We start from the raw sequence: 27,349 nt of genomic DNA, 5'->3' as shown, positions 1-27,349 counted from the left end.
GTCAACATTCACTCTCCTGTACTCTTCTAGCCTGCCCAAGAAACAGAATGGGGGATGGCTTTGCAGATTAAGAAAAAGTTAGGGGACTGAAGCAATCTTGCTGAGCAATCTTCTGTTAATTGCAGGTAAAGGTGGGGGGTGCTTGAATAAATCCACCTTTTCTGCAGCCTCCTTAAAAAAAAGCCAAAGGGCTGTAGAAAATAGATAAGGGAACCAAGTTGGGCAGTGATAACAGTGTATAAAAATGGAAGGACATGCTTAACCTTCTCACCCGAACAAATCACAAATAATGTATTACCTGTGACATATATTTCTGTTTGCTTCTTCAGAGGGGAGCAGCCTTGCAGACTGGCTTCAGAAATTAAACAAGCTCATCTTACATGTTGCCAAATACTTTGGAGACCTACAAAACAATCTTCTTGAAATGAGCTGCAGAAAATCGGATGACGTGCCGTTTGTTCCATGTATCCCTCGGAAATCTGTGCGCGATGCTGATAAAGAGAAAGCAAATGGCACGCAGTTATTGGCAGGTGTCAATCAACCATTTCATGAACCTTCATCCGTATGCAGAGGGGGGAACAAAACCCAGATGACAGAAGACAAAACGGTGGAAACTGAAACAGGTTCATCCTCAAATGAAAATATAGCTGGCAAAGAACAGGAATTTCCAGTACTTGTGAAAAATGAAGATCAGCAACAAAAATCCATTCCAGTGCCAAATCAGGACAATGGAATAGGTTCTCAATCAGTGCTATCTTCCACTCAGAAAATTTCAGAAAACAGAGATTTGGAAGACAGTTCAGGAAACAATGGGAGAAATGTAACTGTGTCCAGAAAGCTGGAAAACAGCAGTGTAACGCATCTGCAGACGCGTCCTAATCAGGAAAAACAGACAGAGATAAAGGAAGCCCTGAAGCAGATGGGAAATGGGAATTACAGGCTGATAGCCGAGCCAGGCAGGAGTGACAAAGATGTCAATCAAAAGGAGACAAGTAATGAAATTGCCCAAAGCTACCAAGAAAATTGTACAAGGTCAGGAGACTTGCATAAAAACAGTCCCATGCATCTGTCTTCCGGTGAGCTGGAAGGAAAGGACAATGAAAGTGGCTGGATGACTAAAGAGTAAGAGCAAGTGGTCTTTTGGGGGAGACTCAACAGTAGCCTTCGGGACATAATCCAGAGGGGGGGTCATTGTTAGTCTGTCGCAGTAAGGTAAAGGTAAAGGTACCCCTGCCCGTACGGGCCAGTCTTGACAGACTCTAGGGTTGTGCGCCCATCTCACTTAAGAGGCCGGGGGCCAGCGCTGTCCGGAGACACTTCCAGGTCACGTGGCCAGCGTGACAAAGCTGCTCTGGTGAGCCAGAGCCGCACATGGAAACGCCGTTTACCTTCCCGCTAGTAAGCGGTCCCTATTTATCTACTTGCACCCGGGAGTGCTTTCGAACTGCTAGGTTGGCAGGCGCTGGGACCGAACAACGGGAGCGCACCCCACCGCGGGGATTCGAACCGCCGACCTTTCGATCAGCAAGCCCTAGGCGCTGAGGCTTTTACCCACAGCGCCACCCGCGTCCCTGTCTGTTGCAGTAAAAGCAGCTAATAATAATAATAATAATAATAATAATAATAATAATAATAATTTATTTCTACTCCATCCATCTGGCTTGGTTTCCCCAGTCACTCTGGGCAGCTCCCAACAGAATATTAAAAATACAATAAAACATCAAATATCAAAAATATTTCGGCCTTGGGAGCCGAACATTCCAGCTCCCGAACGATCGAAAACCGGAAGTCATTGTTCTGGTTTTCGAACTTTCTTTGGAAGCCGAACATTTGGTGCGGCATCTGCGGCTTCCAACTGGCTGCAGGAAGCTCCTGCAGCCAATCAGAAGCCGTGCCTTGGTTCCTGAACTGTTTCGGGAGTTCAGCAGCTGCAAATCGATTCTAGCTATACGTCTTCTTTATAGATAATATGTGTACTGTTGTATTTTGTCTGCAGGTTTCTTGTGAAAGCGAATGATCTGAGTGAACCTGAAATAGCCTGTTGCATTAGAGCCCCTCTCAGTGTGCTGGAAAATCTAGTCATCCGAGTTGTCAATGATTTGAGTACATTGGTGGTGGATGGATCAGAAGAACTTGTCAGCAACGTCATCCATGCTGAGTGCTGCTCTTCCGTTGGCCCACCAGCCCTTCATTCCATCACCATCGCGATCCCATTTATTTCACGTTACAGAGGAATGTACAAAGATATTATGGTGAAGGTGACTGATGTCAACTTTCGGTCAAGTTATTTGACTCCTGTCTCCTTGGAAGGGAACCAAGGGAACCAGAAGGTTAGTGAATTATTGTCAAGGTTTGGTGCTCAATCGATCAATCAAATCTTTATTACGGTCACAGACCAGGGTGGGGTACAATCATTTACAATCTGTAAAACATTTTGGAAAGCTAAAATTATTAAAACAGAAGGTGTATATATAAAAGACTATAAGAATCTAAAAGAGCTAAAATAATCTAAAAGAAGGCTTAGGAGCATTAAACGGATGTGGAAGAGCATAAAAGGTTGGTATATAAAAGGCTATGACTATCAATTTACAAAGCACCCTGATATGGGTGGTCATTAAATCTAGTTTGTAGCGCAGGACATCAACCGACGGATTTTGAATGCTGCTATGCGGAACCTAGCAACACTGTATGTTGTAGGAGGGTTGGTATCTGAAAGCAGCAGGGAGGTATAGAATTGCCCTGTGCGCCCTGCGTACTTATGTAGTGGGGAGGTGAGGTTAATACGGATTTCTCTATAATATAGGTGCTGGAGAAGCACATGCTCTATTGTTTCTGTTTGTCCAGAATCACAGGGGACACCAGAAGGCTTTAGATGAAATCACTTCCCGTTTCTAATTCATGGGAAGAAAGCAGAGCTATCACACACCCTGAACCACAAGCGAAAGAGCTCACCCAAAACAGGGAATTTGTGGAGATCCTCCACCCCCTCTGGCCACATGTAACTTACTTTACCACAAAGGTTTTCTAGACGAGCATGCACAGAGTATCAGGGCCGTCACTGAAATCCTCCAAAAGAAACAAGCAGTTAGTCATGCTACAAATTACAGCAGCAGAGTGGGGAAAGGCCACAAAGGTGCTATTTAAGGTAGTAGGGGGTGCGGATGGCGCTGTGGTCTAAACCACTGAGCCTCTTGGGCTTGCTGATCAGAAGGTCGGTGGTTTGAATCCCTGCGATGGGGTGAGCTCCTGTTGCTCTGTCCCAGCTCCTGCCAACCTAGTAGTTCGAAAGCACACCAGTGAAAATAGATAGATAAATAGGTACCACTGTGGTGGGAAGATAAACGGTGTTTCCGTGCGCTCTGACACTCGTCACGGTGTTCCGTTGCGCCAGAAGCAGTTTAGTCATGCTGGCCACATGACCTGGAAAGCTGTCTGTGGACAAACGCTGGCTCCCTTAGCCTGAAAGCAAGATGAGCACCTCAACCCCAGAGTCGCCTTTGACTGAACTTAACCGTCCAGGAGTCCTTTACCTTTTTACCTTAAGGTAGCTCCTATCTAATGAATACAGTGAGAATGCGCCCCTGTCTTCCACTCTCCCCCATCACTAATCTTTCCAAAAACTCTTCCAATCATGAGCGGTAAGAGCAGATACGCAAATACAGATTCCCCAGCTGTTGTTGTTTTGTATATGTTGTGTGGGATCACGCCTCTAAAATGCATTAAGTAGAGTACATTCAATAGGATGGGGCTGGGCACCCACAATTTTTTGTGCCAGGGCTTCACATACCAAGGATGGTCGGCGCAGATGGAGCCCGCTGCCCCCAGCTGCGCAGGAGAATGTTGCTTCAGCAGCATCCTTGCGCTGCGCTGCCCAGCCAAGCAGGGGTTGACAATGCTGCCATGACTCTCCGCCTCCTGAATCAGACCTGACCTAGGAGCAGAGCTGTGGCTTGGTGTGTGCAGCCCTGTACAGGAAAGAGGCAGTGCAGCGGCAACACAGCTGCCATCTATTATTATTATTATTATTATTATTATTATTATTATTATTATTAGAATTTATATACTGCCCCATACCACAAAACCACAAAATATATAATCAAAATAAAAACAACCCAATAACACCCCCCCAAAAAACCCCCACCACATTTTAAAAGGGCATAGGATGCAAATCAAATCAACCAAAGGCCTGGTTAAAAAGGAACGTTTTTGCCTTGCACCTTCATTATACGTTATATTCTACTGGGGAGAGCATTCCACAGATGGGGAGCCACTGCAGAGAAGGCCCCTTCTTGTGTCGCCACCCTCTAGACCTCTCGAAGAGGAGGCACATGAGGAAGTGCCTCAGAAGATGATCTATTGGACCCGGTAGGTTCATATGGAACCTAGGTTCTTCTCCACTCCACCCCCGGGTCAGGCCTGGCAGAGCTGCCACTCAGAGCCAGGCTCCAATGAGGGAGCCAGGGGGTGGTACCTGGTCATGCCCCCTCTCAAAAATGTGCTCATGCATGTGACATCAGCACACGATGTAGGCATGCTGTGCACCCACCTTCCCCGGGCAAGTCGGCTGGCCTGGTCCCCAGATATTGTTGGACTACAACTCCCATCGTCACTGATCACCGGTGCTAGGGATGATGGGACTTGTAGTCAAACAACATCAGGGGACTCAAGTTTGAGAAAGGCTGATCTAGAATAAGAAATATCTTTAAATAATGTAAATATTGACCAACCAGGGGCTGCCATTAGTGTCACTTTAAAGCACTGGGGAAATTAGAATGGAGGTTTACAGACACCCCACTAGCAGGGCAGGGATCTGCACTCGTGATCCTACTGGGTCTCAAACAACTGCCCCAGGATGCCAGGTGCTGCTGTCAAGTCTGGGCAGTCCCCATCAGAATTGCTCCTTATTTGATATTGTTATGTACTGAGTTGAATAGGATCCAAACTGCAGCAGTCTGATTGGTCCTAGAACAATAGGATCCAAAAGGCAGCAGTCTGATTGGTCCTAGAACAATAGGATTCAGAATGCAGCAGTCTGGTTGGCCCTAGAACAATGCAGCAGTATGATTGGTTGGCAGGAACTACCCAATCATGCTCCAGATAGAAGTGAATCCACAACCTGATTGGCTTACAGTAGAATTCCGGAATTAGCCAATCATGTGCAGCCCATTGTGTAAATAATGTATATAAAGCAGATACTTTGAGGGGACATTCATTCATTCCTCCTCACCACTATGAGCTGAATAAAGAGCATGAAATCACTTTGCGACTCTGAGTATATTTCAGATATATTACCGAAGCAGAAGAGACCACAGGAAGTGATACTCATATCTCTGCGGTAGCTAAAACTGCAAAGCAGCTACATTTCTGTGGCTGTCAGATAAAGTTGCCCGGAAACAGAATGGAGAAAGCAATCTTTCTCTGTGGTTGTTAACTCTCAAGTTACTTTCCTTTTATACCTCTGATTCATGCTGGCTTCCCAGGTTAGAATTCGTTTATCATTATCCACTTTAACATCTTTCACTCATTTCTATCACGCAGGGGACTTTTGCGGAGGTGAAAACCAGCCAGCTTGGCCTTTTTTCGGTGGTTTCATGCTTAAAGACGGAAACAGTCACCATTCCAAAGAAAGGACTTTCACGAAAGCTAAGTATGGATCCCAGAATTTCATTTTGCTGGCCTCCATCAACTTTTACTTCTCGAGTAACAATGCACCTAAAGGTATGCTTTTTTAAAAAAAAACATTTGCCGGGGGGCAAAAGGGTATAAACACCTTGCTTTATTTTTTTTAATTTTTTTGAATATTTTATTAGTTGAATATAAGAACAGCATATAATCAAATACAAGCAATCAGATACAGTTTTCTCCTAACACCCCCCCCAAAAGAGTCCCAACTACATCCAGGTAATTACATTAGTAATATAATCAAATAAAAATTTATTTCTACAGTTGCTGGTTTAAGAAATATCATTCCACATGCTCCCATGTCTCTTAGGTGGTTTAAATGCATGTTCTTTCTTTGATGCATATGTAATAAAGGAGGACCACGTCATGTAAAAGTTATGTAGTTTCTCACGTTGTTTTCTTTAACGTACCTTTTCTGTTAACTTTTCCATCAAAATTAATTCCCAGACATAAGCCTACCAAACTTTATATAGGTTCACCTTTAATGTCCTCCAAGGTCTAGCAACAGCAAGACGTGCTGCAGTTATAAGATGCACAATTGAGTTTTTGTCTCTAAGAAACACATTGCTTTATTAGCAGAGATCAGGGAATGGCTATAGGAGAAGCTGGGCCAAACCCAAAATGGGTAGGAGTAGCTCATGGGCAAAATGGTTCCAACGGTGGAATGGCTCTTGGCTGCTCTGTCCACCTAAAGCCCTCATGAGATCCCTCATCCTCCTATGGGTTCTTGTGAGAGCCAGCAGAGAGGGTCAAACCCCCTATTTCCACCCCCAGAGTAGAGAAATGGTGCCCCACACTCAGAGCACACGGAGCTGTGGCTTTTCAGAACATAGTGAAGACCTACAGTAAACTGATACCCAAGAAAAGATTTGTTTCTGCATGGCCATGTTGGTGAAGTTCAGGTGAGGAATGGAGCACAGTTTAGTGCACGGGCCATGACTGAGAGGTCCAGTAGATGGGACCTGCTATATAACTTCCATGTAACTTTCTTTTTCAAAAATCATTTTCAGGGAATTGAGTTTGCAGATTCCCCTTACAACACAGGTGTAGGAAGAAAGTATGGCATAGTTTCTACTCCATATGACTCCATATGACTTTAGACACCTAAGGTTAGCAATCAGTGAAGGAAAGAGTCTGCAAAGTTTTGGGTTTTTTCCCCCTTCTTTAATATTAATATTATAATTATAATTTATTATTTATACCCCGCCCATCTGGCTGGGTTTGCCCAGCCACTCTGAGCAGCTCCCAACAGAATATTTTAAAAAAAGACAAAACAGCAATCATTAAAAACTTCCCTAAACAGGGCTGACTTCAGATGTACAGGTTAAGAACAGTTTCAGGTTAAGAATGGACCTCCGGAACGAATTAAGTTCTTAACCAGAGGTAGCACTGTATTCTAAAAGTCAGCTGTTTATTTTCTTGACATCTGATGGGAGGGCATTCCACAGGGCAGGCGCCACTACCAAGAAGACCCTCTGCCTGGTTCCCTGTAATCTCACTTCTCACAGCAAGGGAACTGCCAGAAGGCCCTCGGTGCTGGACCTCAGTCTCTGGGCAGAACGATGGGGGTGAAGACGCTCCTTCAGGTATACTGGGCCGAGGCCGTTTAGGACTTTCAAGGTCAGCACCAACACTTTGACTTGTGCTCAGAAACGTACTGGGAGCCAATGTAGGTCTTTAAACAAGTGACCTCTGTGCCATATAACAAACTGCTTTTGAAAGGCCTTTCAGGACCAAATTAGACTTTATTTTTATTGCCTTGTGCATGTGTGCGTGCTTTAAAAATGTAAAACCAGGCATGGCTTTGCGGGTGCAATTAACACTGAGACCACATCATGGGTGCAAGTAAGATTCAACCTGCCATTATCCTGATCCCAACTTGCATAATAATGAATCTTGGGGGGTTTCTATTAATACTAACGGGAGCTTTTCCCAACCCCAAAGATAGATTTTCTTTTTTGGTATGAGAATCATTCCTGGGGAGGAATGATCATCATACAAAAACCTCCCTGTATGTTGTGATCCCTAACCCCCCTCCCCAGTCAACCATGACTGGTTGTTGCTTTTTAATTAATGGCTGGTGTTAATTAAAAAGCAACAGCCAGTCATGGTTGCTAACAGCACAATAAAAATGGATTTTGGCCCTTGGTTTCAAAAGGGTATTGCTATGTGGCATAGCAGGCTACCATTCAAGAAACAAACTCAAACAATGTAGAACTAATTTTGCATTTCTTTAGACTTCGGGCAAGATCTCAAGCAATTCATAAATGCAACTGCCAATATGTTGCTCATCTTCCTTTTAGTACAGTGGCTGGGAGCCTAAGTTGTTGCTGTTCCTGTTAAGGGATTCTTGATATTGAGAAATAGAGGCTGTCATTCACTTCATCCCTGGGTGGCAGTAAAAGCTTGGGAAAGAACGGCTAGACATTTACCATTGCGTATTTATCCTGCAATGTTAACTATGCAGTTCGTTGTTCAGCTCCTGTGTGGCTGCATTTTTCCTGGGAGGTATTTTGGGTTTGTCTGTCGTCTTTATCATTCAATCACAGAGCCAGTGTGGTGTAGTGGTTAAGAGCAGTAGTCTCGTAATCTGGGGAACCAGGTTCGCTTTCCCACTCCTCCACATGCAGCTGCTGGGTGACCTTGGGCCAGTCACACTTCTCTCAGCCCCACTCACCCCACAGAGTGTTTGTTCTGGGGGAGGAAGGGAAAGGAGAATGTTAGCCGCTTTGAGACTTCTTAAAGGGAGTGAAAGGCGGGATATCAAATCCAAACTCTTCTTCTTCCATTATGCCCTACAATTCTGGGAGCCTGTCTGTGTGCTTGCTTTCTCCTCCTGAGACACTTTGCTGATGTTGGTTGGACAGGTACCGCCGGAACAGGCAAGCAGCATGATGTACTGTGTTTGGATAACCTACAAGCGAAAGAGCTCTTCATGTCCATTGTTCCCTAAGGACTCGTACTTGTTACAGAAAGGTAGCCGTGTTGGTCTGCCATAGTCAAAACAAATTTTTTTTTTCCTTCCAGTAGCACCTTAAAGACCAACTAAGTTAGTTCTTGGTATGAGCTTTCGTGTGCATGCACACTTCTTCAGATACTTCAGATACTTCTTCAGATACTTCTTCAGATACTGAAGATTCTTCTTCAGGTATCTGAAAAAGTGTGCATGCACACGAAAGCTCATACCAAGAACTAACTTAGTTGGTCTTTAAGGTGCTACTGGAAGGGGGAAAAAATTTTGTTTTGACTCGTACTTGGAAAGAGTTCTGACAATTGGGTGTCGAGGTCCCCAAGCCACCCCAAATAACTCACACATCACACAGAAATTCCGTTTAAGGTTTTTGGCATAATTTTGGCCACAACTTTATTAAAATACAAAAATGTGAGTGGTTGCTTAGGCATTGGTTGTGACTATCTGCCCCCGGTGGGGACAGACTGACATTTTGCAAGCCTGCGAAAGTCAGAAAAGGGGAATACATTTTGGGGATAGCGACGGAGCAGGGAAGCTGCCCTCAGCCCTCCCCAAAAGCAACCAGGGGCTCTTGCATGGCCCTAGCCTCTTGACAGGGTTCGGACAAAAGCAGTGGTGAGCCCCTGTATTCCTTTAACGGAATCCCTTGCAGCAGCAGCAGCATTAGAGGGACAGGCACAGCCAATCCATGCCCCTCAACCAACCAAACCAAAAAGCAATGCCTAACCACAACTCTACAAGCTGTGACGATTTGCTACGCAGTAGGCAAAAACCAAATGGCACCAGCTAATCAGCCAAATGGACAAAAATTCCTACCGGGCTCCTGCCCCAATAGCAGACAACCCCATGACAGGCATAGCAAGGTCAATGCAACAACCCTAAATATAGGAGGGGGGACACGGGCAATCCGATGCACGGAGTGAAAAGAGGAAGCTCTACGCCTCGTGCAGGGAGTTTTAACGTTTCTAGCTGTCAATCACAAAATGGCAACATTAACTTCTTCCCAACAACAAGGGAAGCCCAATCGCAACCGTGGCCAATGAACAATTAGCCCGTCCCACAATTTTGGAGTGTCTTGTTAGCCCCCACCGCAACCTGTGCTCTCCATGAAGGAGAACACGCTATAGCAATGTTGCTCCCTGTTTCGGGGAGGCATCAATTGCACCAACAGTCGTCGCACCAACCCACACCCTCCTATCGTACCTATTTCCATGTTTGCCCAGTAACTCTAACTAAATAAAGTGAGGAAAGATTGCCAGGCAGGGCCGGCCCAAGATATTTTGACACCTGAGGCAGACCCCAAAATGGCACCTCTCCTTCCCGCCAGGGAAGAATGGGTGAGGAAAGAACTATATCAGGAACAAATACACTGAGATCTGCTGCCCCTGTGGATTCTGCCGTCTGAGGCAGTTGCCTACCCTTGCCTCATAGATGGGCCAGGCCTGCTGCCATGCTTAACAGAACTGGAACAAAGGGTCAATAATTATTATAAGGAAGGGAGCAACAGCTAGCGCAGCTGCTCTGCAGATATTCCAACCATTTGGTGTGCATTTAATTAGTAAACGAATAAGAGATAATCTGACTCAAATGAATTCTTTATATTCCATGTGCTTTGGCAGTTGGTTGTTCTCTGTTGCCTGTTTTAATTTACATTTCGCTTTACAGTAGGCAGCAAAACAAGAGCAGAAGTTGTTGCTCATTCCATTCGGCAGATGCCCTCAGGAACTCAGTCCCATCTGCCAGAAGTATAAAGGGAAGTTCTCCATGGAGAGAAGGGGGATTCCCCTCTGTGCAGTCAGGCCATTCATTCGCTTATAGAAAAGGGAAGTCCTTGTATGTACATGAGAGCATTGGGTCATGGCCTGTGGCCATCGTTCTGTGCAGTCAGTGAGCTTTTGTCATGCGTAACGGGAGAACAGCCGCATGCGTTGCTTCATAGTGGTCTTAAATCGGAGGAAAGGATGGATTTGGTAAAAATGGCAAGTTTTTGGGCCATTATTTTTAGTGAAATGATGCATCTCAAAATGGAGAACTTGAAAGTAGTCCAAGGGCTGGGGATTGGCACAACCTTTCCTTGACCTTCTGAAAGTGCCCTCCCACTGCCAACAAAATGAGCTGCTGAACAGGACTTCGGATTGCAGTTGTCTGTGGGACAAGGAGTACCATTTTGCTGGTGTTATTCTCTATTATTAGATTTCAATTTGATCCTGACTTTTTTTTAGGAGGTAATTTAATTATTGTTTTATGCCAATGTTATATATTTGACGTTAGCCATCCTGAGCCCAGTTTCAGCCGGGGAGGGTGGGATACAAATAAAAGTTGTATTATTATTATTATTATTATTATTATTATTATTATTATTATAGCAGTGGCGTTCAAAGGGTGTGGGGCATCACACTGGTGTGGCAGGAGAGGAATGCAAGTGGAGCAGGAAGATTCAAGGACAGTCAAACAAACATTTGAACATTTCATTGTACAGTCAAACCTCGGTTGTCAAACATGATTCGTTCTGGAAGACCATTCGACTTCCGAAACGTTCGATAACTGAAAACTGAAAGTAGAAGTCTCCATACAATAGGGAAACTCAAAATGGAAGCTCCATAGCATGTTCGGTTTCTGAAAATTGTTCAAAAACTGGAGCAGTTACTTCTGGGTTTTCGGAATTTGGGAGCTGAAACGTTCCAAAACGGAGGCGTTCAGAAACCAAGGTTTGACTGTAATATAGTACAGCGGTACCTCGGGTTAAGAACTTAATTCATTCTGGAGGTCCATTCTTAACCTGAAACTGTTCTTAACCTGAAGCATCACTTTAGCTAATGGGGCCTCCCGCTGCCACCGTGCCGCTGCTGCCGCGATTTCTGTTCTCATCCTGAAGCAAAGTTCTTAACCTGAGGTAATATTTCTGGGTTAGCGGAGTCTGTAACCTGAAGTGTCTGTAACCTGAAGTGTCTGTAACCTGAGGTACCACAGTATAGTATAGTATAGTATAGTATAGTATAGTATAGTATAGTATAGTATAGTATAGTATAGTATAGTATCAAAATGAGAACAAGAGCATTAAGTGATACTGAGGACAATCTTGGTGTTTTTCAAGGTATTTCTTATCAATAAGAAATTCAATGTGGTGCCAGGAAATGTTTATTCTGAAAGTGTGGCCCAGAGAAAAAAGTTTGCGAACCACTGTTCTAAAGCATCATACTCATACAGCAGTATGGTGTAGCTGTTAGAGTGCTAGACTAGGACCTGGGAGACGAGGGTTCAAATCCCCACTCCCAGACCCTCCAAGTGTCCCTGTTTTCCAGGGACAGTCCTTGATTTACAGAAGCTGTCCCAGTTTCTGATCTGACCCCGAAATGTTCTTTTCTTTACGGCATCACTATTTTCATTGGAGGAATGTTTAGGGATATGGTAGGACGTCTCCATTTTCATCAGAGAAATGTTGGAGGGTATGGAATAGGACATCCCTATTTTCATTGAAGAAATATTGGAGGGTATGTGTGTATTTTCACCAGAGAAATGTTGGAGGCTATGGACTCTGCTACAAGGCTCACTAGGTAACCTTGGGCCAGTCAATCACTCTCAGCCTAACCAACCTCGCAGGGTTGTTGGGAGGATAAAATGTGGAGGAAGAGAAAGATATAGGGCACCTTGAGCTTTCTGGAGGAAAGTTGAGGTATGAATGTAACAAATAATACAGGACTGGTGCCACGTTTGGCAGGATCCTTCGGCATCCCCCCATAGAGAGGGTAGGCAGGTGCAACAACAACACACACACCAGTCAGTCTAGCTGGCCCTGGAGCAACACTGTGCCAGGGCCCCAGAGAAATTGTGGTGGGGGGGATTAAAATGTAGGATGCTGCCAGGAGTGTTAGGCCCAGGAATCTGTAAATCAGCTTGTTGGATTGGTGATGGGAACTCCTGATGGTTCAGGTCATCCCAATGGTTCTGCCCACAGATGTTGGGCCTGCTTGACTGTGAAGAATGATCAATAATAATGGTAATAACATGGACAATTCTCTTATTCTAACTCTTTTACACCAATCAGCGCTTTCTGTTGTACTGCTCTTTTAAACTAGTTGCGTGTGTAGGTCCCCAAGCCACCCCTCAAAATAATTCACACATCACACATAATTTTAGTTTTAGGTTTTTGGGCACTATTTTGGCCACAACTTTATTAAAATACAAAATCTGTGAGTGGTTGCTTAGACATTGGTTATGACTATCTGTCCCCCCGCCGGGGACAGAACTGACATTCCCAACTCCATCGGAAGCCAGCTGAAGGGAAAGACAATGTTGGGGATCAGTTGAGCTGAGCGTCAGTCCCTCACCGCTCACCCAACCAGCTCCCCAAGGCTTGCCGGCCCTGGTCCCATTTCAGAGATTGGACGAAATCGTGGCAGGATTCCTTTAATGGAATTCCCTTCCAGCACCATTGGAGGGGCAGGCACAGCCTATCCTGACCCCTCGACCACCAGCTTTTTATAACCAATGCCTAACTGCAACCTTACAAGTTGTGACAAATTGCTAAGTAGTAGGCAAAAACCAAATGGCACCAGCCAATCAGCCAAATGGCAAAATTCCTACTAGGCCCCTGCACCAAGGCAGATGACCCCATGACAGGCAAAGCAAGGTCAACCGGAACACAGGGCGAGTGGGCGGGTGATCCGATGCACTCTGCTAAAGAGAAAGCAAAAGGCAGAGTGCCCCAATATTTAAAGACTATGGTCCCACCCACCAATTTGCTAAATGAAATTTGCCCCAGCAACCCGGTCAGCCAATCATTGCACCAGGCAATAGCCATTAACCTGCCTGGAAACACAGGGCTGGCCTGGTGGCCCACACCGCAACCCGCGCTCTCATTTTAGGGAGAACACGCTTTCCCCTAATTCTGGTAGGTATTTGTTCCACAAACAGGCTGCCGTCCTGTGTGATCTCAGAAGGATGTTCCACTATGTCCAATGGGGTTTACTTCCTAGTAAGTGTGTTTAGGATTACAGCTGTAACCTATTGATACTATAACAGTGCAACTCATTAAAAGCTGCATGGCATCAATACAGACACATTGTGAAAGTTTTATTAAAGCATGCTTCATGTTGACTAATTAAGTATAGATAGAATGCCATTTAAAAACTTCCTGCTAGAAAGAATATTTGTAACAAGGTGAATGAAAGAGGGCGGGGAAGCATTTATATTTCACTGGTATGAAGGCAAATTTCAGAAATGTAGATTTTTCTGGCAACAAGTGATGCTAAAATCATAAATCCTAAAACCACAATATTTATGCAGGTGCAACCAATTGAGCCATCCCTGATTTCCATGTTAAAAACAAAGAACGACATGTATCATTCAGTGGTGTCTACTAGCCCTCTGGTGTATCTGCAACATCCTTCATCGCGGCCATTCAACAAATCCATCACAATTATTCTGCCTTGCCCTCCAAATCAAGAAAAGAAGATGGAAGGAAATGAGAAAGACCAGGGGAGAGCTATGAGTGCATCCATACCCAGAGTTACAACTGTGCATCAATTTCGGTGAGACAAAACAGTTCCTTGGAAACTATGCATGTACATTTTTTTTATTTCTTAAAAATACAACAGACACATTAAGTTTCCAAGCTTTTAATGGGTTTTTCATAGTATGGTTATTCTTTTTTCCCCATGCTGTTTTTTAAGTGATTGTTTTTAAAACTTCTCTTATTGTCGATTTTTAATGTATTAAGATGTATGCTTACATTCCAGAGAGCTTTTCTATGCCAAAAGCTGGTATAGAAATATAGTGGTACCTTGGTTCTCAAACTTAATCCGTTCTGGGAGTGCGTTCCAAAACCAAAGCATTCCAAAACCAAAGCACGCTTTGCCATAGAAAGTAATGCAAAATGGATTAAAAACAACCCCTAAAACAGCAATTGAACATGAATTTTACTCTCTAACGAGACCATTGATCCATGAAATGAAAGCAAGAATCAATGTACTGTACTATAAAATAAATAAGACAGCATTGTAGATGATAAAAATTAAAATAAAATAAAAATATTACCTGCACTGATGATAGTCATTGTTTGAATGGGGGGCTTTTATCCATTTCCGCAGTCACACAATCAATCAATCAATCAATCAATCAGTAGCTGAACTGGGTTCCACACAGTTACAAAAACAAATTAACTGAAAAAAACCCCAAAACAAAAACGTAAACTAAACAGCAAAAACAAAAGCACCAAACTTTATCCGTTCCGGAAGTCCAAGGTGCAGCTTCTGATTGGTGCAGGTGCCCCGGAAACAATAGCCAACAGCCAAATCAGACCTTCGGCTTCCAAAAAACGTTAGAAAACCAGAACACTTACTTCCAGGTTCTCAGCATTTGAGTACCAAGGCATTTGAGAACCAAGGTACCACTGTATTCTTTTTTCCCCATGCTGTTTTTTAAGTGGTGGTTCTCCTGCTGCCAGTTTTTATTGTATTAAGATGTATCCTTATATCCCGGAGACCTTTCCTATGCTGAAAGCTGGTATATGAATATTTTTTAATGAAACATATAAATATTTCAAACCCGTTCCTGTAGGTACTCACTTTGCAGAGAGGGCAACGTTTTGTGAGTGACAAAGCATCAGATATTACTGGACCCCAGAGTCAATAAGGGGTGCATGGAGGGGTAGGTGAGGGGTAGAACCTTTGGTGGAGGGACAAGTCATGCTGCTTCTGGTGGTAGTTTGTCCACTTCTAGGCCCCACCCTGCACTCAGCTCTCACCTGTGGCTCCTAGAGGCTGTCAGCATGTGACAGTGGCCACACCAAGGGAATGGTTTTGACTGGCCGGCTAAACCAGGTGAGGGTGGCTGGTGGGTCTCAAAGACTGGGTGAGTCACGGTCTTCCCCTGCAGACAGGCTCTGGTTGATTGAGTGGAAGGGACCAATAGTGGGACCAATGGTCAAAAAGGCGGTTTCTGCACTTGCTGCAGAGGGAAATGAGAAGGGCTCATCAACCTGGGAGTGGAGTTCAACTCTGCTCCTAAACTTCCACTGCCTTGTAGGTGTCAGGCTATAGGGAATCGGTTTCCTCCCCCCGTGGCAGTAGATAAGCAGAACAAAGGAAAGTCTTCTTACCAGTTAGAAACTTTAATAATCACAGCAAGAGAACAAAGAACTCATCTCCTAGAAATGGCGGTGCTCCCACTTAAGGTTCACACCCCCTTCCGTCCCTATTAATCCACATCACTTCTACATCTTGTAATCTGAGTCTATACCCTCTGTGCTTTGTGTGCTTTCTGTTCTGAGACTTTCTGAGCTCTTCTTGACCTTGGGGAGAGTGGATGAACGCTTTCCAGAGACAATGAATCTGTTAACCCTCTCTCTCCCAGTGTTTCTTCTCCTAGCTGTTCCCCATCCAGTATTTCCCAGCTTCTGCCTTCTGAACAATGTCCCTCTGCAAACCACTGTTCCAAATCTATAATGTCCTCCTGCTCCTGGGAAGATTCAGGATCCGGAGCAGGAGCAGGGGGAGGAGGAGGGGGAGGCTCCTACCATTCCTCCTCAGTGCCTGACAGCAGGACATCTTCAGGAGAAGAAAAGGCTAAGGGGTAAACCCTACACATATTCGTTTGGATGGAACCTTGTATGCCTTTTTTTGGCAACACAAGCCAAGCTGGTGCCAAATGTATTGCTCTTCTTTCCTTTGGACCATATCAGCGAGTCTTGTCCTCTGGGCAGCTCAGGACCTCCGTACAAAGTTCAGCCCCTTGTTGTTGTTTAGTCGTTTAGTCGTGTCCGACTCTTCGTGACCCCATGGACCAGAGCACGCCAGGCACTCCTGTCTTCCACTGCCTCCCGCAGTTTGGTCAAACTCATGCTGGTAGCTTTGAGAACACTGTCCAATGATCTCATCCTCTGTCGTCCCCTTCTCCTTGTGCCCTCAATCTTTCCCAACATCAGGGTCTTTTCCAGGGAGTCTTCTCTTCTCATGAGGTGGCCAAAGTATTGGAGCCTCAGCTTCACAATCTGTCCTTCCAGTGAGCACTCAGAGCTAATTTCCTTAAGAATGGATGCATTTGATCTTCTTGCAGTCCATGGGACTCTCAAGAGTCTCCTCCAGCATCAAGAGTCTCCTCCAGCATTCAGCTCCTTAAGAGCTTCAAAAGCCAGCCTGAAATTTCTCAGCAACCTTTCCTAGCTAGCTTCCACATTTGATTTGATTTATTTTTCTGTAATCAAATTAGATTCCCCCCCTCTAAAAATAGTATCCAGCCTGCTAAAAGGTGTGGCTTCAGATACATTCCAGAAAGTGGTTTTATTTAAACAAGAGGGGTGTACAACAAAACACTGCAATGTGGAATGCTGCTCTTCTGGATTCTAGTCACTCTGTTCCATTACACTCTGTCCTCTCAGGTTTCCATTTCCCCTGTCAACAGTTGGTCAACAAGGTGAGACTGGAAAGTTCAGTGAATGGTCACATAAATTGGACAGCGAGAAATATTCGAATATACAACCTTGCAGGCCTTCAAAATAAGCCCCCTCTGATACAATGCACTGTTGACAATGTTCGTAGAATTGTTGGAAACTTCTGGAGAAGTCCTCTTTTAATACTGCTTTCAGTTCCCTCATCACAGCAGTTGGATTTGTAAAATGTTACAGTTCTCAGTTTTGGAAATCCCGTGGGGCCAGATCGGGAGAATATGGAGGGTGGGACAACTCAGTAACAATTTCACGTGGAATATGCAATTCTTCCACCATCGGTCGGATGGACTATCGCTGATCCCGCATCAATAACTCACAAACTCTGTCAACATCTGCCTCTGTTCTGCTCATCAACGGTCTGCCATCTTTGATGGTTTTCCACCCTTCACGGAAACACTTAAACCACTCATATACTGTCTTTCAAGTTACAACTTCAACTCTGTACACAATTGTGAGCATTTCTTGGGCTTCCGATGCTGATTGTATGTTTGAATATTTCTCGCTGTCTGATTTCTGTGACCATTCACCAAACATTCTGGTCACACCTTGTATGTTCACTGAGCACATTCAGTTTCCACTGAGCAATTGTTGTGGGGGGGGGGGTTGCGGTGGAGCAAGTCTCTTCCACTTAGCATTTTTTCAGAAGTGTGGTTTTTTTTTGTGGTGTTTTTTTTTGTACTTCTGTAAATCTTGTGATTCCTCCAAGACTCCTGACTCTTGTGCATGGGTGGTACTATTTTGGCTACCCAAGCATTGGCACCCAGAACCTGAACACTGGAAATAATGTGAAATGCTAGCTTTAGCATAGGCCATTGGTGGCAGTTATGGAAACCACCAGTGTTGACTACTGACTAGAAAGGATGCAAGGATCTAAACAGAAGAGGTTAACTTTTCACTTTGGACAACAGAACTAGCTCAGTTGGTAGAGCATAATACTCTTAATCTCAGGGTAATGGGTTCAAATCCCATGTTGGGCAAAAAAATCCTGTGTGGCAGGGGGTTGGGCTAGTTGACCCTCATGGTCCCTTCCAACTCTACTATTTTTTGAAAACAGGCTATATAGCAGCTTATACAGAACAACAACCCCCTGTGTTGCAAACTTAACACAACAAACAATACAAGCAACATGAAGACCAGTATACTAGATAGCACTGCAATTCTTATTGCATGATATACATGATTTAGTACAACAACAACAAAATTGACACTTGTAAATTCTCTAATATATTTGAAATCAAATGAACGCACATCTGTCAATCTTTGAAAGTCCGTAGAAGTATAACATAGTTGAAACAAAGTAATAGATGCTATCCTGTGGGCTAAGCGGTAAAACTTTTTAGGCCTTCATGGTGCCGAAGTAGTAAGTGAATAACAACGTAGGACAGCAATCCTGGATAATCTGACTGTTCCGCTGGAATCTTCTACAGCACAACAACAAAAGAATTCAAATATGAAACAAGGACCTGTGTACATGAAAACTATATAAACTTCACACATTACAACCCATATGCTACAACTACAATAAGAAGAACGAAGTTTGACAGACGTGTGTTCATTTGATTTCAAATATATTAGAGAATTTACAAGTGTACACATTTTGTTTTTGTTCTACTAAATCATGTATATCATGCAATAAAAATTGCAGTGCTATCTAGTATACTGGTCTTTATGTTGCTTGTATTGTTTGTGGTTGTATATAGCAGCTTGTGCTATTTTACAGAAAGAGATTTTCAGATTCTCAGAAGTGTTTTGATTTCCAGAAAGCTGTGGTTGCTGTTGTTTTTAAAGTAACTATTGACTTTTGTGATTCTCCAGAGCGATGAGTGCCTCTCCGAGAAAGCATGGAGAGAATCTCCACGAATCCTTAAAATTACTGGGGTACAGAAGCAGAGAAGAAGAATGGGCCATGTTGGATGAGATCGCAGTGCAAAATGCACGTAATGGCCTCGTGTCGTTTGAACTGGATGAGCCCTTAGACAGGTGAGACAAAATCAAATCCTTTCCATCTGCAGATGTGGCAATGGACTTGTTGGGAGAAGACATTTGTCCTTGGGAGTGGGGCTAAAGCATCATCGCACTGCATCCATCTTCAATTTTGGCTTGGTGATGTCTAAATCTGGCTCAGCTTCCATTTGCATAAGAAAGTCATCAATATGAGGCTATAGAAAATGAATGAAGGAATGTGAGAACCAGCCCTGAAATTCACAGTGTACCATGTATTGGACACACTTCAGATTTATTTATTTTTAATAATGTTCTTTAATCGAATGATGTCCCTTCTTAATATATTTAAACAGGGAGACGGTAGAATGTACAGAGAAATGTTCTTGATCTATGTATCAGATAATCAAAGTATAGCTTCTAGTTTGTATACGTAGTAGCCTATGAATTAATTCTAAGAATTATAACATGCCGTTTGGAGGTACTGTAATTGTTTATTGTAAGAATATGTCTAATTTTTAAATGGGATTAAGGATGTCATTTATAAGTGCGCTCCCAACTCATGTAGCTTTCTTTAATATGAATTCTTGGATATGATTTACATCCTATGCCCTTTGAAAATGTTTTTTTTGGGGGGGGGCTATTGGGTTTGTTAGAAGGGGCACGGGTGGCGCTGTGGGTTAAACCACAGAGCCTAGGGCTTGCCAATCAGAAGGTCAGCGGCTCGAATCCCTGCGACGGGGTGAGCTCCCGTTGCTCGGTCCCTGCTCCTGCCAATCTAGCAGTTCAAAAGCACGTCAGAGTGCAAGTAGATAAATAGGTACCGCTCAGGCGGGAAGGTAAACGCCGTTTCTGTGCGCTGCTCTGATTCGCCAGAAGCGGCTTAGTCATGCTGGCCACATGACCTGGAAGCTGTACTCCAGCTCCCTCAGCCAATAAAGCGAGATGAGCGCTGCAACCCCAGAGTCGGCCACAACTGGACCTAATGGTCAGGGGTCCCTTTACCTTTACTTTTATTGGACTGGTTGTTTTTATTTTTATTATGTATTTTGTGGTTTTATATCTTGATTTTATTCTGTGAACTGTCCTGAGACCCTCGGGTATAGGGCAGTATATAAATTCAATAACAATAATAATAATAATATTGCACCAATGAAATGGTTGAACACAGTGAAATGGTTTTCCTAGTGACTTGACGCAAATGAAAACTGCATTGATCACAACTGACAGTTCTGTTTGCTTGCTTCAGCCCAAGAACACATGTTCAGATGCACATATATTTTCTTTCTCCCTTTTTAAAATGCAGCTTTATTATCCTTCGCCTGTCCTCTTCTATGGATAACACACATTTAGTTCAGCTTGTTAAAGATATGGAGAAAGACATCTACACCACAATGGTGAAAGTGGTGCTCTATCGGAAAAAAGAAGATCCGTACAAGGTCGCTGTCTTACTCGTTCCATCCAAGGAACTGAACTTGGAGCTGCAGGGACTGCGTGAGGAGGGTTTCTCTGGTCCTCCTGATCCCTCGCAGCAGTTCAAGCTGAGAGAAGGGGAGCAGGTTTATTTTAGATTTAGCGGAAATATTCATGCTTCAGGTAAATCCTTTTCCTGCTCCACAACTACATTCCATGTAAGTGGCCCATTCTGAAGGGTACAAATGCACGAGGGGGTAACCCTGTCCCTATCGCCTCCTACTGTGGCCCTACAAGCCTTATGTCTGGGCTGCATGTGAATGGACACAGTGTACTAATAGATGAACACACCTAGGACTCAGCGACATTAGGAAAGAAACAGTGATTTGAATGCGCTATAAACACACAACACCAGATGGCGCCAGAGAGCAGGAAATTTAAAAACGTGGTTTTCCATAGGGATTTTCTTCTTTGTTAAAACAATCTAATTTCTGCCTGTGTTTACATCCACACATAGAGGTCCTCTAAAGAAGGGAGGAGCTGTAGGTTCATACAGCCCCTTCAGAATGTGTGGGTGGTGATGGAGAGCAGTTGTGGCATTTGGGCATCGAGGAGAGAATGATTGAAGGGAGCTACAGCCAATGAGAAAACAAGTAATATTTGGGGGTTGGAGGAGGGTTTATGTTGTGTGCTAAAAAATCAAGCATGCAACATTGGTGAATACTGATCTGTTGCATCTACTTAATCTTTTCTCCTTCCCCCAACTTTCTCTTCCACATGGCGTATATTCAGATGATGGGGCGGCCTTTGGAAAAAGCTACAAGCTTACTTTTCATGCGCAGAGAAAGCCACGGCTTGACCTTCAAATCAAGGAGGTGGATGAATTTGGCAATTACAGCTCACCGCATTACAAAGGAACCGCCTTGTTCTACAAAGTGAGCAAAGAAGCCATTGCTAAAAGCTGGGAACAGCCTCTTTTGCCTGAAGACCAGCAGCAGGAAGACCTTGTCTGCAAATTGGCTCTAACCTTGCCAAAAGTAAGTCGTTTACCCACATTCTCAATTTATTTATTTATTTATTTTCTTTATTGGATTTATATACAGTGGTACCTCAGGTTACATATGCTTCAGGTTACATACGCTTCAGGTTACAGACTCCGCTAACCCAGAAATAGTGCTTCAGATTAAGAACTTTGCTTCAGGATGAGAACAGAAATCGTACTCCGCCGGCGCGGCGGCAGCAGGAGGCCCCATTAGCTAAAGTGGTGCTTCAGGTTAAGAACAGTTTCAGGTTAAGTACGGACCTCCGGAATGAATTAAGTACTTAACCTAAGGTACCACTGTACTGCCCTATACCCGCAGGTCTCAGGGTGATTCACAGAATAAAACCAAGATATAAAACCACAAAATGCATAATAAAAATAAAAACAACAACCCAATTGCACCCCCCCAAAAAAAATCACACATTTTAAAAGGGCATAGGATGTCAAACAGATCAACCAAAGGCCTGGTTAAAAAGGAATGTTTTTGCCGAGTGCCTAAAGGTGTATAGTGAAGGTGCCAGGTGAACTTCCCAGGGGAAAGCATTTCACAGATGGGGAGCCACTGCAGAGAAGGCCCCGTTCTCATGTTGCCACCCTCCGGACCTCTTGAGGAGGGAGCACATGAAAGAGGGCCTCAGAAGAAGATCTCAGGGTCCGGGTAGGTTCATATGGAAAGAGGTGGTCCTCGAGGTATTGCGGTCCTGAGCCATTTAAGGCTTTATAGGTCAAAACCAGTGCTTTGAATTGGGCCCAGAAACTAATCGGTAGCTGGTACAGTCAGATCGCGATGGGTATAATATGCTCAAACTGTCTTGCTCCGGTGAGCAACCTGGCCACTGAATTCTGCAGCAGCTGAAGTTTCCGAACTGTCTTCCGAGGCAGCCTTACATATAACGCATTGCAGTAATCTAACCTTGAGGTTACCAGAGCATGGACAACAGTAGTTAGACTATCCCTGTCCAAAGAGGGGCGAAGCAAGTGTTCATTTTTCATAAAAGGAGGGATAAAACTCTTTCTTTGGGGGGGGGTATGCTGTGCACACTGCAAGTCCGCCACAAAGCAAAACACACTCCATTCTTGCAACCCTGCGCTGTCTCTTACATTTAATGCTTTCCCTCATCCATCAAATTCCTGGATATGATCAGCATCGGTTGGCAGGTGCCTCCTCCTTGCAACTTAAAAGTGGGGAGATGGGCAGTAGGAAGGGGGTGCGGTAGCCAACTTTCCCCTAACGTGCTTTCCCCCCCCCCCTAAAAAAAATTTGACAAAAATGCACCTTGGGGAAGGGATTGTGGGTGGAGAGATAGCAGGCAGCTGAGGGAAGCCATTCAATGGGCAGCAAGTGGCACAAAGGGCCATTTTCTCTTTTTTTCTTTCCCCCCCTCTTGCTTGGCAAAAAGTGAGCTGCACTGTATCATTTGTAGCTTTAGACAGAGGCCCAGAGGCAATTTTCTTCTAACCACTGTTGAGCAGGAAAAAAAGATATTTGCACAGCTCACCTGACACATCTACAGGGAAATTAAGGTGAAGAAGACCTTGATTATGCTGTGATGTAAGGGCTTCCTATACAATGGTACCTTGGTTCGCAAACGCCTTGGTTCCCAAACGCCGAAAACCCAGAAGTACGCGTTCCGGTTTTCAAACTTTTTCGGAAGCCAAACGTCCTATGCGGCTGTCGGCTATTGTTTCCGGGGCGCCTGCACCAATCAGAAGCTGAGCCTTGGTTTTTGAACGTTTTGCAAGTCAAACGGACTTCCAGAATGGATTAAGTTTGGCCCTTTCGTTTTTACTATTTATTTTGCTTTTTTGAGGCTTTTTCAGATAATTTGTTTTTGTGACTGTGTGGAACCCAGTTCAGCTACTGATTGACTGATTGTGTGACTGCGGAAATGGATAAACGCCTCCCCTCCATCAGTGCAGGGAAGAAGGAAATTTATTTTTTTTATCATCTACAATACTGTCTTATTTATTTTATAGTGCAGTACATTGATTCTTGCTTTCATTTTATGAATCAATGGTCTGGTTAGATAGTAAATTTCATGTTCAATTGCTGTTTTAGGGGTTGTTTTGAAAAGTCTGGAATGTTTTAATCCATTTTGCATTACTTTCTATGGGAAAGTGTGCCTTGGTTTTGGGACGCTTTGGTTTTGGAACAGACTTCCGGAATGGATTAAGTTTGAGAACCAAGGTACCACTGTAGATGAAAAACAGTCTGCTCATACTGGGGGTGGAGAAAAACCTTCCGGCCACCTTTCCCCTCTCAGTTACCAGCAGCAGACTCCATGTTGGGAAGCCAGGAAGCCAAACTGCTCCATCCTGCCAGCTGTATTCTACAAGCATATGTATCTTAATCTATACAGCTTCAACAATGTCATTAGTTTTTTGGTCTATGGCACAAATGCCCCCATCTCCTTTGCTAAAGCAACACTGACTATTGTTTGCTTCATGTTTGCTTCTCTGATCCCTCAGTCATTATTGTTTCCCTCTCTGAACACCTTTTCTTGTACAGAGGGAAAAGCTTATCGTTCGTCCACAGAGCACAAAAATAATGTCAACTGATTCATCAGGTAAGAAGACTCCCTACTCTCACCTAGAGATGGAAAGGCCTGGGGGGGAACCAGAAAAATGGAGGGGGGGACCATTTTGTTCTGGAAAAAAATGAAAAAAAAAATGTGTGGAATGTTCAAACTATATCAAGCTGTTGTTATTTTTTTCAATTTTGGCAGAAAAAAACTGCTTTGGAAAAAACTGGGTTTTTTCCCTATTTTTTTCAGGGGGTTTTCCAGGCCTTCCCATTTCTACTCCTACCCCAGCAAATGGTAGGCCATGTTTTCACTCATGTTTCCTCTGAAATCATACCCTGTGAATTTAAGGACCGTCTGAATCCTAGCCGAGTAGCAACAGGATATGATGAAGGGTGGATCACAATTCTGGATCACATCCCCAGTGTTCTTAGTGTTTTAACCTCAGGGCTGAATGCCATGTTATTCATTCAGCTTGTGTCTTCAAGTCCTAGGGGGAATCTAAATGTAAAGGTAAAGTACCCCTGACAGTTATGTCCAGTCGCAAACGACTCTGGCGTTGCGACGCTCATCTCGCTTTACTGGCTGAGGGAGCCAGTGTTTGTCTGCAGACAGTTTTTCTGGGCCATGTGGCCAGCATGACTAAGCTGCTTCTGGTGAAACCAGAGCAGCGCACGGAAATGGCGTTTACCTTCCCACTGGAGCGGTACCTATTTATCTACTTGCACTTTGCAGTGCTTTCGAACTGCTAGGTGGGCAGGAGCTGGGACTGAACAACGGGAACTCACCCCGTCGCGGGGATTTGAACCGCCAACCTTCTGATCAGCAAGCCCAAGGCTCAGTGGTTTACACCACAGCGCCACCCGCATCTTTAGGTGGAATCTAGACACACAGAAAAAACGGTGTGAAAATGCTTTTTTAAATAGGGTTGAAAAATATATACCATATTGCCCCAAATATAAGCTGCACCTTTTTTCCAAATTCCTACTGTGAAAAGTTAAAGTGTGGCTTACATTCGGAACCGAGCGCTGGGCGCCCGCCTCCTGGCACTACCGCCCTGAACGGGGGACGGGGCAGCTGGCGCTGGCATGGGGAGGTAGTGCCAGGAGGCGGGCCACACCCACAAATAAGCCTTGAATTTTAAGGCTTTTATCTGCGGGTGCGTCTTATATTTGGTTCAATACGGTATATTGCATTTGCCATAAGCTCACAATCGCCATATAGTGTCACATTTGTATAATGCACTTAAAACGCACCGAAAATGTTTTATTTGCAGCTGTATAGCTGAGTCCCTCGTTGCTGCTTCTTAGTGCAAAATAGCTGTCAGAGGAGGGCATGTTTTACAAAGGAAAAATGGCAGGCAGGAGGTGCCTTCCATTATCCCGTTTTTTTTTCTTCCTGTGTGACTTCAACAGCACTTTGCACAGGTGGCGCAACAATGGCCCTGAAAACAGATGTGATGATTGTGCAACTGGCTATTGTGTGATTGTGGTTTGTTTAGTAAATAGCAGCCACGATAGAGTAGAGGGTGAATATGAATCAGAACTACACTGAGGGGAGAGAGGGGAACAGGCTTTAACCATTTGTCCCCACTGTGGTCCTGATCTAAGTTAGGTCCACCACAGAGCTGCAACCAAAGCCAAGCAACCGAAAAAGAATTGTGCAAAAATGCCAGTTGTGCAATTGTCGCCATGTCGGTTTTGTATCTCCGCCTGCTCTGCCCTTTCTTTCAAGAAGCAAAGAGGCTTAATTTCCTTCAAACCTTTTATGCTTATGATTTCTTCAATCCTTTAAAATACGATTCAGTGCCTTTAAAACAAAACCCTTAGCCACAAACTAGATTTAATGAACACTAACATCAGAGTGCTCTCTAAATTGATATAGTCTTTTATATACTAACCTTTTATGCACTTCCACTTCCGTTTAATGCTTCTAACCCTTCTTTTAGACTCTTTTCATTTCTTTCAGATTCTTATAATCTTTTATATATACCTTCTGTTTTAATACTTTTTAGCTTTCCGAAACATTTTACAGATTCTAAATTATTGTACCCCACCCTACTTATGCTGGTCTATGACTGTAATAAAGATTTGATGATGACTGTCTTAATATTTTTACTTGCAGATGCACTGTGGGACAATTTACTGTACTGGCTGTCACACGAGCTGTCGGAAGAGAACGCTTCTTGCCTCGCTCTCTGTCTGCCTCTCCACCGAAGCACTCTTCCGTTTATTAAACTGAAGTGCCCTGATAATCTCACCGAGCAGATCTATGAGTTCCTGTGCTTCTGGAAAAGGAATCTTCCGCGATCTGCTGACAAGCTCCAGCTCCTCTCTCGCTATCTCTATAAAAGCGGCAGGAGCGATCTTGTCGAGGATCTCCGGTTCAAATGGGAGAGCAAAGTTTTCTGGAGGAAAACTCATTGTCACCCTGATTTCTTTAGTAGGCCAGTTGGGGATGGGGAGTCTATGTAATTGTCTTTTTTTCCCTACTCTTTCTGAACAACTGCTTCATTTCAGTTGTGAAAAATGGAAACCATTTGGGAGGGAGATGTCAATAGTTAGATACGTATATTTTAACACTGCTTCATTTGCTCGGCAGTACAGTTCTCTGCCATGCCTGTAGATAGAAATTATACCTATGTGTGGTTTTGATGGGGCCCCCAAAATCCATGGGGTCACTGGGTAAAGGTAAAAGGACCCCCGACTATTAGGTCCAGTCGTGGCTGACTCTGGGGTTGCGGCGCTCATCTCGCTTTATTGGCTGAGGGAGCCGGCGTACAGCTTCCGGGTCATGTGGCCAGCATGACTAAGCCACTTCTGGCGAACCAGAGCAGCGCACGGAAATGCCGTTTACCTTCCCGCCAGAGGTTGGCAGGAGCAGGGACTGAACAATGGGAGCTCGTCCCATCGCGGGGATTCGAACTGCCGACCTTCTGATCAGCAAGTCTTGGCTCTGTGGTTTAACCCACAGTGCCACCCGCGTCCCTGGTCACTGGGTGCTTGTCAGCAAAGTTTTACTCAGAGCAGACAAATTAATGAACATTACAAACTTAGGCTTATTAATAGGTCTGAGTAAAACCTAGTTGAATACAGTGGAACCTCGGTTTTCGAACACTTCAGAAGGCAAAGAATTTGGAAGCCAAACGCCAACAATCCAGAAGTGAATGCTTCTGTTTTTGAACGTGCCTCAGAAGTCAAACAGCTTCCCAGGTGTGTTTCTCCATTTTTTAAAAGGAATTTGCCGACTGGCCATTGTACCTCAGTTGTTGAACATTTCGGAAGTCTAACAGTCTTCTGGAACGCATTACGTTTGACAACCAAGGTTCCACT

At 44.2% G+C, this 27,349-nt stretch overlaps 1 protein-coding gene across 1 annotated transcript; it reads left to right on the top strand.

The window, feature by feature from the left end:
• The first annotated feature begins 339 nt into the window (after positions 1-339).
• Positions 340-26,668, top strand: DTHD1 (death domain containing 1). Its single transcript, XM_053403126.1, has 9 exons — positions 340-1,122; positions 1,997-2,330; positions 5,539-5,718; positions 13,940-14,184; positions 18,915-19,079; positions 20,347-20,636; positions 21,246-21,490; positions 24,005-24,062; positions 26,142-26,668. Exons 1-9 carry the CDS (start codon positions 425-427, stop codon positions 26,489-26,491), a joined length of 2,565 nt encoding a protein of 854 aa, XP_053259101.1. The 5' UTR covers positions 340-424; the 3' UTR covers positions 26,492-26,668.
• The last annotated feature ends 681 nt before the right edge of the window (positions 26,669-27,349 follow it).

The sequence above is a fragment of the Podarcis raffonei genome, chromosome 9 (assembly GCF_027172205.1).
Source record: "Podarcis raffonei isolate rPodRaf1 chromosome 9, rPodRaf1.pri, whole genome shotgun sequence".
Taxonomy (NCBI): domain Eukaryota; kingdom Metazoa; phylum Chordata; class Lepidosauria; order Squamata; family Lacertidae; genus Podarcis; species Podarcis raffonei.
The sequence above is the reverse complement of the archived record's forward strand: the minus strand, read 5'-3'. Positions and strand labels throughout refer to the sequence as shown.